At 40.7% G+C, this 15,621-nt stretch overlaps 1 protein-coding gene across 2 annotated transcripts in view; it reads right to left on the bottom strand.

Moving 5' to 3' along the window:
* Nucleotides 1-15,621, bottom strand: part of TBC1D5 (TBC1 domain family member 5) — a 563,684-nt gene that overhangs the window by 134,058 nt on the left and 414,005 nt on the right. For both annotated transcript variants that reach the window (XM_082625793.1, XM_082625794.1), the window contains one exon: nucleotides 4,454-4,560. In XM_082625793.1, coding sequence (XP_082481919.1) covers nucleotides 4,454-4,560 — 107 coding nt within the window. The remainder of the gene's footprint in view (nucleotides 1-4,453; nucleotides 4,561-15,621) is intronic.

Here is a 15,621-nt window from a genome sequence, read left to right as displayed (position 1 = left end):
TAACTTAAAACAATAGTTTTAAACCTTTTATTCCTAGCCCTTACTGCCTTCAGGAAGGAGAGAACATCTGGTTATTTAAGGAACACAATATGCTCACATTTTCTATGACTTTTGTTTCTAATTGGGTTTTAAAATTTTTTTTGGAATTTGAACAACTAGTTAGAACAATGTTTTTTAATCACTTCATATTTTTCAGACTGTCATCCTTCCATTCCTCTACTTCGTTTAGTGGATTGTTTTTGGAAATCTGCTCAGTGATTCTAATATAATAAAAGGAAAACGAGAATCAGGATTGTGGTCTGAAGAGCTAAGTATAGAAACCATATCGTAAGGTGAACAGAGTATAGAATGCTACAGATATTTGATATCCAGTCTCTTCAGACAGCATACATTTACAAACATTTCAAGTAGTTCTTGGGTCACTTATATACGTGGCACTTTCACTTATTACAGACGCAAATAAATATCTACTACAAATAAAAGAATTTGTATGAGAAATATCAGTAACTAGGATTCCACTATTTTTAAAACTAACGAAGCTACAGCTCTTGTGTGGAAAGGTGGTTGGAAGACCTTGGTTCAACGGCTAGCTCTGCCACTGACAAGCTGTGTGACCTTGAAAAAGTCTCTCAAATACCTTAATCCTCAGTTTGTTCATATACAGAAGGGGGAGCGGAATTAGACTCTCTCGGTTCTTGGCAGTTCTGAAATTTGCACTGTCTAAGTGAAGTATATTATTTAGATCCTTTGTTGTGTATTCTTTGTTCCATAATACTTGAAGGTGCTAACAGGTTTTCAAATAATTCTGATCGATATTAAATTAAGGAACTAGATGCCCTTTCAGTTCAAGTTGTAGGGTCACTTCACCACCTTGATAAAAATGGCAGCTGAGGGCTTCCCTGGTGGCGCTGTGGTTGAGAGTCCGCCTGCCGATGCAGGGGACACGGGTTCATGCCCCGGTCCGGGAAGATCCCACATGCTGCGGAGCGGCTGGGCCCGTGAGCCACGGCTGCTGAGCCTGCACGTCCAGAGCCTGTGCTCCGCAAGGGGAGAGGCCACAACAGTGAGAGGCCCGCGTACCGCAAAAAAAAAAAAAAAAAAAAAAAAGGCAGCTGACAAATATACCATTGGCTATGGTTTCTGTGGAATGTGATATGGGTTCCAGAAATATGTGAGGTGAGTGAGATCCACCTGGATTAGAGTATTAGAAGAGGCTCAAGTGCTTAAGTCAGCATTCAACTCTACCATTGTTTTCTTAATACCAACCACTGCAGGAGACAGAGCTAAATGCTAACAAACGAGCAGGATGATGAAGGATAACTGATAGAAGATACAAGCAAATCGCTAAACTACAAGGGGCTATGAGGACTCAAAGGGAAGACGTGTCTTATCTGAGTCTGGGAATGGCTTCCTGGAGAAGGTAAAACAGAGGCTTGGATCCTCAGGAGGGGATGAGTAGAAACAAGGTCATGGAACCATTCCAGCTAGTTTGGAAGCTTACAAGCGTTTTGGCCTCGGGAAAGCCACATGGCCTTAACCTCTCTGCACTGAAAAAGAAGGAGAAAAGATAACCTGCTCTGCTGTCTCGGAGTTTGTAGTGAGGACCAAATGAAGCATATCAAAGTACTTGGAGACAAGAAGGAGTATGATCCTATGATTACAGTTTACCAGCCCATTATTTCAGTCTGTTCAAATAAGAAATCTTTTCACAGTAAAGCTGACATCTGATAGAAAACAGGTAACAGCTCAGTGTCTCAAGCTCTACTGCAGAGTCTATTCTCAACTGAGCAGTCTCCACTGGAATTTAGGGATAGTGGTAGGACGAAGTGTTTCTCTGAAGGCTGACAATGAATTTAGGGAGGCCCAGAACTCCTTGTTCATTTTTATTTTATTGAGTCTGTCAGCAGCACTCAGCACAACTGCCATGTGCAGCTGGGATACGGGAAAGTAAACTTTCATGCCTCAAATCTCTTTCTACTAGGTCACTTTAGAAACTTGTGTTTTTATATACTTACTCTGATTTAAGTGTTTCATTGTTGCTAATAAATAGAAAACATTTAAAGCACTCTGAGGTCTGGATTCTCAGAGGCTATGGGTGGGGTACTAGCATCGTCTTTCCCTCTCTTTACATGGCCTCCTCTATGACTTTATAGTTGACATGAACTACACTGAAAGCTCTATCCACTGGTGGATTTTTACAATATATATAAACTTACTTTTTTGTTTTTCTTTTGTGCCTTTCTAGCACTGGATTGTATCTTATTATATCATTAGACGTCAGTTCTTTATGGTCAAAGGTTGCTCTGCTTGGGTAGGTTGTTAGAGGCAACGAAAGAGGAGACCAAGACTTAGCAAGCGTGAATCCCCAGATCACAAGGACATTTGGTAGGAGAGTCAAGACTTGGCCCAGTGTCCCGATTCCTAGCTCAGGCTCCTGGCAAGACCCAGGACACCACACTGCGATAGACCTCCAATTAGCACACATGCCAAGTGATGTTAGTTATCATTTGACATTTACTAATAATGTCAATGGATCAGCCATTACATACACTTAACTAAAACTACCACCTTGCTGGGTTAGCTGTCTGAAACCCCCTTAGTACTGTGCAGCTTGCCTTATCTTCCCCTACAGATATCATCATGCCACAAACTTGTTCTCAAGAGCTTTTTACACATGACTCCCTCCTTCTGCCCAGTTTCTCATGTCTCAGAAATACCAATTTAAAGTCCTAACTTTTGGACAATTATCTTGATTGTTTTTACTTGGTAAGACCCTGAATGTAAAAGTGGGGAATACTATTTTTTAGATACTTATGCTATTACTTTTTTTCTCTTAAACCTTGGAGAAAATTTTTCTTAATGCTTGTATAATTGGCTTCATTATTCTCTATATTATATATACTATCTTTTTAATATCAAAAGTACGGATTCCACTAACAGCATTGAGGAATTTAGTATACAGAATTCTGCAACTATAGAGTGAGTGGTTTATAGGAAGATCAACCATATTTAGCTAGGAAAAAACTTACCAAGATGGATAGGTTTAAATAACATATTCGTTTCTCCTTTCAATTAAACCCAACAAATCACACAAGTAGATAATTCAAACAGTTATTTTAGCAATTTTTTCCCACTCTGTATGACTCTAATAATTCTCAGTGCTGAGCAGACAGAATTTACCTTACGTTTGTAGACCAAAACTCAGATACCTCATTGACTAGAAACTTCATCCTTTATTCCTTTTACAGATATGTCATAATCTTGACTATTTCATATTAAAAATATATACTTATACAGCCTACATATACATAAAAAAATAAATACGAGACTGTAGATTTTTCATAGTCTGACTCCTAAGCCTTACCAGAAAAAAAAAAATGCTACCTTATGTATTAGAGAAATGATGGATTGTATTTCTGATACTTAATGAAATTTTGTGTAGGAGGAATGACATAAAATTGTGTATTTCTGCAGAAAATAGATATAGGCACAGGAAAACAATAATTTTAAGTCAAGCAAAGAATAAATACATGCTCAAATGTTGAAGTCAACATTTGACTTTCTGTCCATGAAAGGACAGAAATCCTTCAGAATCAAAATGTACGTTGAACTTGGAGGTCCACGTTGATCAGACAGAGCTCTGGCAGTGGAATCCACAGACAGACTGACTCAAAGACAGTTCGACAACTGCCAACACGATTGCTGGGAGCTCTGCCAAAGAGCCAAAGGCTGGGATTACCACCCAGTGCCTGGCATGCTAGTCCTCGTGTTTGAAGCTTTCTCTCTTAGATTTCATCCAATATTTTTGTTTGGCTCAAAAGCATCAAGGATTCACAGATTTTTTTAGATCATTAAATGTTCTTATTTTCAAGAAATGTAACATTAGTTGTAAAAGAGCACACTTTTTCTCTGGAGTGTAAAGAAAATTTTGGTAACTTGCTTTAAGTTCAAATAGAGAAATCAGTATTAAAGTCTCTTTAAATCTTTATTTTATTAGGTTACTCTTCACCCGCAAAATAAGAAATACATGTTCATAATATGAAATAATTTAGTGTTTCACTGCATCATAAACTCTTAGAAAACTGGTCCTTTTTAGAGCTCTAATGTCTTGGTCTTCACATGGCTCAAGAGGCTATACCTGGGTCAGTTGGCCCCCGGGCGCGAAGTGTGGTTATAAGGAGAAGCAGGTGCTAACTATTTCCTTGAGTTACGAGGAAGCAGGTGGGCAGAACAATCTCCTGAGTTACAACAAGAGATGTGTGCTCCTGTTTCTCAGGGCAGTGTCTTTGAATTTGCCCACTGAGTTGCTAGACCATCAGGTATGTGGGGTTGTGGCCTATAGGCAATTCATCTGCTATTAGGCAAATTCTACATTACGAATTCTTAGAGTCACGTATAGAAACCAGTTTTTCACCCCACTTAAAACTATGCACATCCCACATGGAAAACTTACCTTGGGATCGCGAAGGAACAGAGCCTTAAGAATCAGCGAGTGAACATCCCCGATGAGTGGGTAATGCATCAGAAGGCCAAGACAGGTCTGGTAGTTACTAGAGATCACTAAATAAAGGGGAAAAAAGCAATTGAGAAGCAATGCTGTTTCAGATATCTGCATTACTAAGAGAAACAAAATTAACAACTTAGATTCAAAGAAAGCAAACCAATAACTCGACTGATTTGGACAAAAGGAAATGGGGAGAGGGGATCGTTACCAAACGGCCTTTGAAGCATCACACTGTACTAATATACTAGCACTCATCATCAGGGCGGTGTTGGAAGGAAAAGCCTCAGATATAGATATGTGTGTGCGCTTGCAACACAAATAAACTCTTAGAAGCATGCACATTTATTGCCATTTATATGGCTGTATTTAAATGTCTCTAGTTTTGCTGCTTGGAAATTAGTAACAAAAATCTTATGAATGGGAAAGAACCAGCTTAAAATTCTCATAAAATATTATGTACCCTGATTACTATGCTTCACAACTTACATATGTTACATTTATTTTTTGTATATATAAATATTACATAGTTCAAAATTAAAGAGAATATAATTTCTTCCAATTATTTGTTTTCCTAAAGGTAACAAGAAATTTAGGAAAGATATTTATGCAGCATTTCTTGGAGGAAAAGTGTCAAAATCTTCATAGATAAGCCTAACTGTGTTCCTCAGACCGTCATTTAATTTTTTTCCCCAAATCAACCTAATTATGGCTGCAATTATTAAACACATCTTTTCAGGCAGGTCTATGTAAACTACTTCATTTCTTGGCAATCCATCTGCCACTGCTGTCACAGTTGCGCCCATTAGCGACTCTTGTTTTGTAAGCCAGGCTGACGGCCTCGGCAGCATGATTGTGAACAAACTTTACAGTTGCAACTTCCTGTGGTTGTGACTGAATCCTTTTCATTAATCAGAACGGTTAGCTGAAAAATATTCTGAAGGAAAACAACTGTGACTCACTAGAAACAACGTAAGTCACAAAATAATTTTTTTGTGATCAGAAATACCCTTGACTCTTAGGTTTTTCTTTCCTTCTTCAGCTGGGAACATCCTCCTTCCCATGAACATTATGGAGAAAGGGGACAGGACTGGGCGAAATGAATAATTATAATCTATGTAAGGAACCACTTTATCATCTTCATTTCCTTTGCTGATCTGACAGCTTGTAATTTCATACATCTGCTTTCATTTGTGAAGTACTCACTTATCCTACCCTTTTTTTTATCTGTTCAGACACTTCTTTTCTTATTTGTTCATTTTATCATATTCATATTCAGTTGCCTGTTGTCTTTTCTACTCTAGAATTCAAAAACCTAGGGTACTGAGAATAGTATAACATTTTCATGTCCAGTTTTCTTTGCGATCTAACAAATAAATAAAACTTAGATAATCAATTCATTTTCTAACTCATAAAGTTATTTTCCCCAATGCTATAATGCTTATGTATTAGTAACTGACCCAGGAAGAATTCTTGTATATTTTGTAAGACAGGCAGGAGAGTTTAGTGGAAATGGTTCTGGGCTCGGGATTCAGAGATGTGGGCTTTCATCCTGGGACGCCATTTGAAAACGTTTCATAAAGTTGCCTGGAGACTCAATGACATATCTAAGTGACTGATTTATATCAGCCGCTCAAAACCGGTTGGGAGTAACCTCTCAGAGCTTGAGGTCAGTCATTGGGAAAACAACTTTCCAAAAAAAAATTTACCTGCCTACCCATTCATTCCAATAATCATTTGTTGAGTACCTAATCCATGACAGGCCCTAAGATAGGAGGCGAGGCGGAGATGAGCAAAACACAGTCCTCACCCAGGAGAAGATGAAAGTACAGAGGGCAGACATGTAACAACAAGCAGTTGTTACTACTACTACTACCTCTAAGACGATAACGAATTGTTGAAGTCTTTCCGAGACCAGGCCAGGCCCCATACCAAGAACGTTACCGGCATATCTCATTTAACTTCTATGACAATCTTATCACAGGGTACAGTTGTTATTATCCCTGTTTTACAGATGTGAAAACTGATCCTTGGAGGGATTAAATCACTTGCCCAGATCACACAGTGATTTGGTGGTAGACCAAGATTTGAAATTCAGAAGTCTAGTGGCAGGGTCAGGGCTTTGTTTTGAAAGGCCATTGTTTTGAAAAGCAACTGACATAATGGATGCAAATAATCATTGCAAATAGAAAAGCCAATTAATGTTAGTACTCTTGTGTAGTAGTTTTAAGTAGCTTGGAAGATCAGATTAACCCAGTGTGTAAAGCAGCCTGACATAGGTAGGCGTTTATTTGGAGGGGCCAGAGCGGCAATCCTGTGTTATTACAACTTGAAAAAACGTTTGAAACTATACGAAGCTGTAAAATACATTTTACAAATACAAATAAAATACATTTTACAAAATAAGGGAAGCTAAATAACATATTAATATTCTAGTTGCATAACAAACGAAGGAGCTAATGTTCCTTCTCCTATCCATCCATCGATCCATCCATCCACCCATCCATCAATCCATCCCTCCAGTCACTGAATATCATGTACGTTTTCCGAGCATCTACAAAATCCCGTGCCAGGCAGTAGCACTAGGGATATGATGGCGAACGAGTCTGAGCTGTGAAAGGTAGCAGAACATGGCACCCTGAAGTTTGGCTACAGCGGTTCAGGACACGCCACCCCCAAATATGCCCCTTTGGTATATTGACTATTTTGAGCTGGAGAGGTTTTCTTTGAATTCCTCTTATCTTTAATTCCCTAAGTGCTCCAAAAGGAACTCAACTGTCATAAACCACTCCAGACAAACTTTGTCACAAAGATACCTTGCATCTATTCTTCTCAGGGTCCATTCATCTTTCCTAGAAATCATCTACTCTCCCCTAAGAGGCCTAAACCCCCCTCCCCTTTCTCTATTGAGGTGGTATTTAATCCTGAAATCTAAAGCCATTTCTTTGAGGGTCGCTCATTTTTCCCTGGGTATCTCCCATATGTACATGAGGTATACATGTTAATCAACTTGCCTGTTTATCTCTCAATCATTTTGTGAAAGAATCTCAGAGGAAAACCTAACTGGGTAGAGGTAAGGTTTCACCTCCCTCTTGCCCCCTGCCTTCAGATAATGCCATCTCTAATTTCTTAATGAAAACTTGTACTTCCACCTCTAATTTCTTAATGAAAACGTGCACTTTTCATTTGCAATTACATGTGCCAGTATTAAGTCCCTTTTGAATAACTGTGTCCAATTTAGCATACTCGAAAGAGAATAATATGAGCTATTTTAAAAATAAAATAGTAGGAATCTGATAGGAGAAGAATTTAGTTATGATCTTTGCAGCAAATTTTTCTTGAATTTGAAAAACTAATCCACAACACTATTCCTTCTCTAGTGTTTATTCTATCAGAGCAGGGCAGTGACACAAGGAAAAAAAAGTGAAAGACTAAAAAAAGACTGAGTTTTGCTATCTACCTACATTTGAAATCAAGGATGTATATGCTTTATTGAGAAGATCATGTGGTTTTTATTTTTCAATTTGTTAATGTGATGTATCACACTGATTAACTTGAAGATATTGAAAAATCCTTGCATCCCTGGGATAAATCTCTCTTGATCATGGTGTCTGGTCCTTTTAATGTATTGTTGGATTTGGTTTGCTAGTATTTTGTTGAGGATTTTCGCGTCCATGCTCATCAGTGATATTGGCCTATAATTTTCTTTTTTTGTGGAATCTTTGTCTGGTTTTGGTATCAGGGTGATGGTGGCCCCATACAATGAGCTTGGAAGTGCTCCTTCCTCTGCAGTTTTTTGGAATAGCTTCAGAAGGACAGGTGTTAACTCTTGCACAAAAGGATGCACACAAGGATGTATATGCTTTAAAAATAAAGTACTAAAGCCACACTCTGAAGCACTTATTTAGGGAAGGTTAAGACAAAGGTGAGCGGCGTTTAGGAAAACCTATGGAATCTGAAATCAGACGATCTAGATTAGATCTAGATCAGAAGGCTGGCTAGTCATTTACTGTGGGTGTGAATTTAGGCAAGCTGCTTAGCTTCACTAAACCTTACTTCTCTCACTTATAAAAAGCATTTACTCTATCTGTAGGGATTCTGTAAGAACGGCACGGAAGTGAGGCCATGTGCTTCCCCATCTTGCTTGACTCTTGCTAAATAAATAGCACTCCCACCACGTGAAGCAGAGCTGACTTTGCTGCCTCTACCTTTAAATCAGTGGTCCCCAACCTTTCTGGCACCAGGGACCGGTTTTGTGGAAGACAATTTTTCCACGGATGCGGGCGGGGGTGGGGGAGGGATGGTTCGGGCGGTACTGCGAGTGATGGGGGGCGATGGGGGGCGATGGGGAGTGATGGGGGAGATGGGGGCGATGGGGGGAGATGGGGGGCAATGGGGAGCGATGGGGGCGATGAGGAGCGATGGGGGGCGATGGGGAGCGATGGGGGGGTGATGGGGAGCGATGGGGGGAAATGGGGAGCAATGGGGGGAAATGGGGAGCGATGGGCGATGGGGAGCGATGGGGGGCGATGGGGAGCGATGGGGGGAAATGGGGAGCGATGGGGAGCAGCAGATGAGGCTTCGCTCACTCGCCTACCGCTCACCTCCTGCTCCTAACAGGTGGTGGACCTGTACCCAGGGGTTGGGGGGCCCTGCTTTAAATGGCCTACAACTGTTCTGGAGTGGTCTAAGGGAGTTGGTTTAAATAGTTTCTCCAAACCAATACGGTATGCTAAGACATATATATATGGAATCTAAAAAAAAACAATGGTTCTGAAGAACCTAGGGGCAGGACAGGAATAAAGATGCAGACCTACTAGAGAATGGACTTCAGGATATGGGGAGGGGGAAGGGTAAGCTGGGACGAAGTGATAGAGTGGCATGGATTTATATACACTACCAAATGTAAAATAGATAGCTAGTGGGAAGCAGCCACATAGCACAGGGAGATCAGCTCGGTGCTTTGTGACCACCTAGAGGGGTGGGATAGGGAGGGTGGGAGGGAGACGCAAGACGGAAGAGATATGGGGATGTATGTATACGAATAGCTGATTCACTCTGTTATAAAGCAGAAACTAACACACCATTGTAAAGCAATTATACTCCAATAAAGATGTTAAAAATAAATAAAAAAATAAAATAAATAAGTTTCTCCAGTAGTAACGAACAAAAAAATAACGAGCTCAGTAAAGACAACCAGAGACGTGATTGTTCTGAGAAAGTTTAAAGCAATGGGACCATTAGCTTAAGTTTGAGTCAGAGTTAAACTATACTTACAACTGGAACATTTTGAAGTGAAACACTAGTCAAATTATTTATTTCATATTTAGATATACCTTCTCAAGGTAACAAGATGGACTGAGAACTACCATCTCTAACATGTTAAAAAAAAAAGTCAGTAAGCACATATAATGTGCATACAATTTGCCATATACAACCACACCCCAGCACTGAAACTCAACCCTCCACCCACCTCCATGTCACTCTTCATCTCTCCCACGTGAAGTTGTATCAAAATTTTGGTTAGAACAATTTCTTCAGTTTTCATTTTTATAACCAGGCAAATGTTATCACAGCTGAACAACACAGTATATCATGACTACTCTTCCTTTCTTGTACAGCCTCGTTCCTTTCCTGGAATTTATAACTGCCTGCTTTTTCATTTGCTTTGCTGTGTATATTTTTAACAGTAATTTAATCTTAAATGCTCCCCTAGTCATATAAATCTCCCCTTAATACTTTTAAAAAATTTAGATGTTTTGTCAATTTCCTTTTTTTTTTTAGGAAATTGCTCATGAGGCCTCTGGCCTGCTCCCTGACCCTGAGGATGTCCTTTACCTCTTGCATGTGTTGTATCCTTATTTCCTAGAGTACCTACCTGCTTCTTTCTTGCTTTTCTCCCTCATTTTGGTGGAGCCCATCTCTCCAAAAGCTTTATGCTCAGCACATGAATTTTTTGAAAACTTCTCTGTTTGAAAGATTTTATTTTGACATTAATTAATAGTTTGGTTAGGTACAGAATTCTAGGTTGGAAATACTTTTCCCTGAGATTGTTGGGAGCATTGCTCCTGAGCTTCCTGGCTTCCAGTTGAAAAGCCTCAAACCATTCCAATTCCTAATCCTTTCTGTGATCTGTTTTCTCTTCTCTTCCCCCACATTGTTCTGTAGATTGATGATGAATATACCTTGGTTTGCACCTGTTTTCATACATTAACAGGCCCTTTCAATTTAGAAACTCATCTTCCTTTGTTGAACTAGAAATTTCTCTTTGTTTCTTTGATGATTTTCTCCCTCCCGTTTTATTTTGTTTATTTTGTGTGTCTTATTCCTTCCTTCCCCCATCCCTCCCTCCTTTTCTTCTTCTTCTTCTTTTTTTTTTTTTTTATAAGAAATCATGATAGCTAGATGTTGGATTTCCTGGCCTGGTCCTCTAATTTTCTTTCTTGCTTTCTCACGGTTTTATGTGCTTCTTTCTGGGACACTTTTTCAATTTTATATTCCAACCACCTATTTCCATGATACTTTGTTTTTCAGTTACACTTTTCCCTTTGAATAATGTATTTCCCAGCTCTCTGAGAAGTTTTCTCCTCCCTGCACAGTCTCTGTGGCCTCCAAGTTGCTTTTCTCTTGGTTGCTTGTTTAGATCTCTGCTTTCATGTTGACGCTCTCCTCAATCATATGGTGGTTTGGGGCTACCTGCTCGTGTGGAGGAGTGGGGCAGTACAAAGGCATCTTGAAGACAGCTGTGTGCGCATAGCTGGGTGGGTTTGTGAATGCTGGGGGTTGACACAGGTCACGCTTGGGCCACCCCAAGCCTTTTCTCTTGTGCTGACTAGATTCCCTCAAAGATTCTCCCAAACTCTTCCCGGAGGGAGACAGTCTAGCTTCAATGTCCTGAGAAAGAAGACTGGCGGTTCAACAGTCACTGAAATTGCCTGAGTCCCAGGTCCAAAGACCCTCCACTTTACCGTCCACAGAGGAAAAATCCTGAAGGTACAGTTGGAGATCTGGGTGTAACTGCTTCTTAAATAGACTTTCAACCAGTTCTCATTTTTTAGTCTTAACTCCTTCCCCCCGCCACCACCAATTTCCAGAAGTACCCAGCACTGCCAATTTCTATACTTTTAAGAATTCTATGGGTTATTTCTTGGCTTTCTCCATTATCAATTTTGTATTTAGCTTTCTTGGATCTGATAAGTCAGTTATCACTCACCCATCTGTTTTGCTGCTTCCCAAACTACCCTAATTGTCTCCTTCCTAATTCTCTGTGTCCTATGGGTTGATGCTATTTCAATGGGGTTTTAGGAGCAATGGAGGTAAATGCAGGACCTTAATATAACATCTCATATCTGATATCCTTATCACTTTAATGACATTTCTACTGAGCACCTGGGCAGGTGGATTAAAGGGAAAGAAGAATCTAGGTGGGGAGGCAATTGGGTGGAGAAATGGGGAAATAAGTAGTCAGGAAGCAAAGATCACCATCTTCCTTTCTCTGTGCATCAGATAGAATGGCCCCAGTCACCCTGCAGGACTATTCACTTTCTCCTTTGGCAGCAACACATGGACATGGAAGCTTGAGTATTCCTGGGTAAAATTCCAGCGACACATGTAATTTTGCTGGCTTTTGCCCATAAAAGGTATCCTAGGGTTCCTGAATCCATCTGTCATATTGCTTTCCAGGGCAACAGAAAACTGTGGAATGGGAGTAAGTGTGTGGAAGGGTAAGATTACGGTACAGGAGATAAGCCACTTCTTCCCCTTTATAGAAGGTCAGGGTGGGGTATCAACTATTAATTTTGAACATGGAATAGAATTTCAGCAGGAAAATAATTCTCTTCTCATATCTCTATTTCTAGAGTTGTATAAATTAAAATTCTTTTGAGGCAAAAAATAGACATTAAAAAGACAATATGACACAGTAGAAGGGGCAAAATCCAAAACACTGACACCACCAATGCTGGTGTCGATGTGGAGCAACAAGAATTTTCATGCATTTCTGGTGGGAATGCAGAGTGGTACAGCCATACTGAAAGGCAGTTGTGTGTGATTTTTCAGGCCTGACCATAGGCAATTAGAAAGGTATGATAGTTAATTTTATGCTTTCAATTCGACCGGCCTAAAGGATGCCCAGATAGCTGGTAAACATGATTTCTGGGTGTGTCTGTGAGTGTGCGACTGGAAGAGATGAGCACTGGATTCAGCAGACTTGAGTGAAGAGATCCACCCTTGTCAATAAGTGGGCATCGCCCAATCCGCTGGGAGCCCAAAGGGAACAAAAAGGCCAAGGAAGGGTGAATTCTCTCTCTCTTTGGGCTATGATGTCCTGGATATTGGAGTTCCTGGTTCTCAGGCCTTTGGATTCTGGGACTTAAACCATCAGCCCCCTGGTTCTCAGGCCTTCAGACTTGGACTGAATTATGCCACTAGCTTTCCTGGTTCCCAGCTTACAGACAGCTGACTGTGGGGCTTCCAGGCCTCCAGAACTGTGTGAGCCGAATCCTATAAGAAATCTCCTCTTCTCTTTCTCCCTCTCTATATTCTACTGGTTCTTTTTCTTTGAAGAAGCCTAATACCAAAGGCTTTCCCTGACAGGCCTCACAGGGGAGAACTGCCCTCCCCACTCCAGACTTGGTGCACAGCCAGCACCTTGCACCCTCTGAAAGGAGCTGCAATCAAGGTCTCAGGCCAACTCATCGGGCATGATCTTCCACATACTTGTATTCCAAGCCCCGGTGCCTTCATTCGTAGATCTCTTTATCTGAGGTCTTGGGCAGTGGTCCTCGTCAGGTGGAGGCATAGGAGGAAACCGTGAAGACGCCTTCCCTCGTGTGACTTAGTAGCCAGTATTCTTCCACCCCTCGCCTTTCCGCCTCACCTCCAGCCCTCTGACACCGCCACCATCTCAGGGTCCATAAGACTGCCAGGCTTTTTCGCTCAGGGCTCCCTCAACAGTGAGAAGACCGCACATCTGTGCTGATCACCTGGCCCTCAACCAGTGTGCCATTTCACGGGTGAAATGGAACACAGGCTTTGGCGTTTTCTCCAGGTTTTGACCCCTGCTTATTATACCACCACAGTAAGTGACTAAAGGCTTAACTCTTCCACCTTTGACTTGTTGCTTTAATTGGCTACTCCGATACCTAGAAGCTCGGCTCTCTCTCGCGCCCAGCTCGGCTGAGCTCCTGATGTTTACCATACGATCCAGCAGTCAGTTATGCTCCTTGGTATTTACCCAAATGAGATGAAAATTTATGTCCTGTACACAAAAACTTGCACACTGATATTTACAGTGGCCTTATTCATAGCTGACAAAAATCAGAAGCAACCAAGGTGTCCTTCAGTAGGTGAGTGGATAAATAAACTGTGGTACATCCAGACCATGGAATAGTATTCTCTGCTAAAAAGAAATGAGCTATCAAGACCTGAAAGACATGTAGAAAATTTAGATGCCATATTACTAAGTGAAAGAAGCTAATCTGGGGCTTCCCTCGTGGCGCAGTCGTTGAGAGTCCACCTGCCGATGCAGGAGACACAGGTTTGTGCCCCGGTCCGGGAGGATCCCACATGCTACTGAGGGGCTGGGCCCGTGAGCCATGGCCGCTGAGCCTGCGCGTCTGGAGCCTGTGCTCCGCAACGGGAGAGGCCACAACAGTGAGAGGCCCGCGTACCGCAAAAAAAAAAAAAAAAAGAAGCTAATCTGAAAAGGCTACATACCATATGATTCAACTATATTTCAATCTGGAAAAGGTAACACTATGTAGACAATAAAAAGATCAGTGGTCGTCATGGGTTAGAGGGGAGAGAGGGATGAATAGGTGGAGCACAGAGGATTTTTAGGGCAGGGAAACTACTCTGTATGATATACAGGGGTGGATACATGTCATTATACATTTGTCCAAGCCCACAGAGTGTCTAACACCAAGAGTGAACTATATAGTAAACCATGGGAGGGATACACAAGAGAGAAGAGATATGGGAACATATGTATATGTATAACTGATCCACTTTGTTATAAAGCAGAAACTAACACACCATTGTAAAGCAACTATACTCCAATAAAGATGTTAAAAATAAATAAATAAAGTAAACCATGGACTTGGGTGATGATGCTGTGTCAGTGTAGGTTCATCGACTGTAACGAATGGACTGCCGTGGTGAAGGATGCTGATGGTACAGTGGGCAGTGTGTATGTGGGCGTGGAGGCAGATGGAAAGTTCTCTGTACTTTCCACTCAATTTTCCTGTGAGCCAGAAGTTCTCCAAAAAATAGCCTGTTTTATTAAAGAAAATCTAAACATAAAAAAAAAAAAAAAGACAACGTGCTATTCTGGTACATCAGCCTAAAAACATAAAGTAATATAAATGGTACACGTATAACCCAAAGGGTATATTAATATCTACATCTGAGATGGTCATAAAAATAACTGACAATATTTAATGTCTGAGAGGAGAGAGAGCTGGCAGTCAGGAACTGTTTAAACATTCCTTCAAAAATAAGACCCCCAGTTTGTGTTTTGATATAAACTATGTGGCACATCACTGTGTGATTTGGGAGAGTCTTTATTCCTAGTCCCTGAGGTTGGGTAAAGCTTTTCCAGACAAGACAAATACATTCAATTTATAGTTGAAATTAACTGCATTTTGACATCAGTATAATGTTGAACATGCTCTTAACGAGAAAACAGAGAAACAGAAATTCTGGGGTAGGACAGATGGAAATACTGGCAGATAGACAGATAATGGCTGAGGAGTAAGGGGAGATCTAAAATGAAATAAGAAGGAGCAATGTTTTAAACCACAAAGAGGACATAACTGCCATACCAGGCCAGGCTGAGAAATGACTAAGGAGACCCCTACAGAAAACCTAGGAAAATTACAGTGCAGTACCGTGTTGATGCTGGCTGAAAAAACAAGGCAGGAAGTGGACAGAAGTGCCAAAAAGAAACATTTCCATTTACAAAGTGTTCAGACAGAAAGTCAAGTAAAAGAGACAATAAACATTTGTAAGATGGTTAGGAAAATCTACTGTTAAATGGATTTGATTATAGTGTTTTAGCTATTAATACAATTTACATGACAAGTAAAAGGTATGTTACTTTGTAAATTAGAGAAAATGTT

The sequence above is a fragment of the Mesoplodon mirus genome (assembly GCF_964341445.2).
Source record: "Mesoplodon mirus genome assembly, chromosome: 6".
NCBI lineage: Eukaryota > Metazoa > Chordata > Mammalia > Artiodactyla > Ziphiidae > Mesoplodon > Mesoplodon mirus.
Note: the sequence above shows the minus strand (reverse complement) of the source record. Positions and strands in the feature narration are given on the sequence as shown.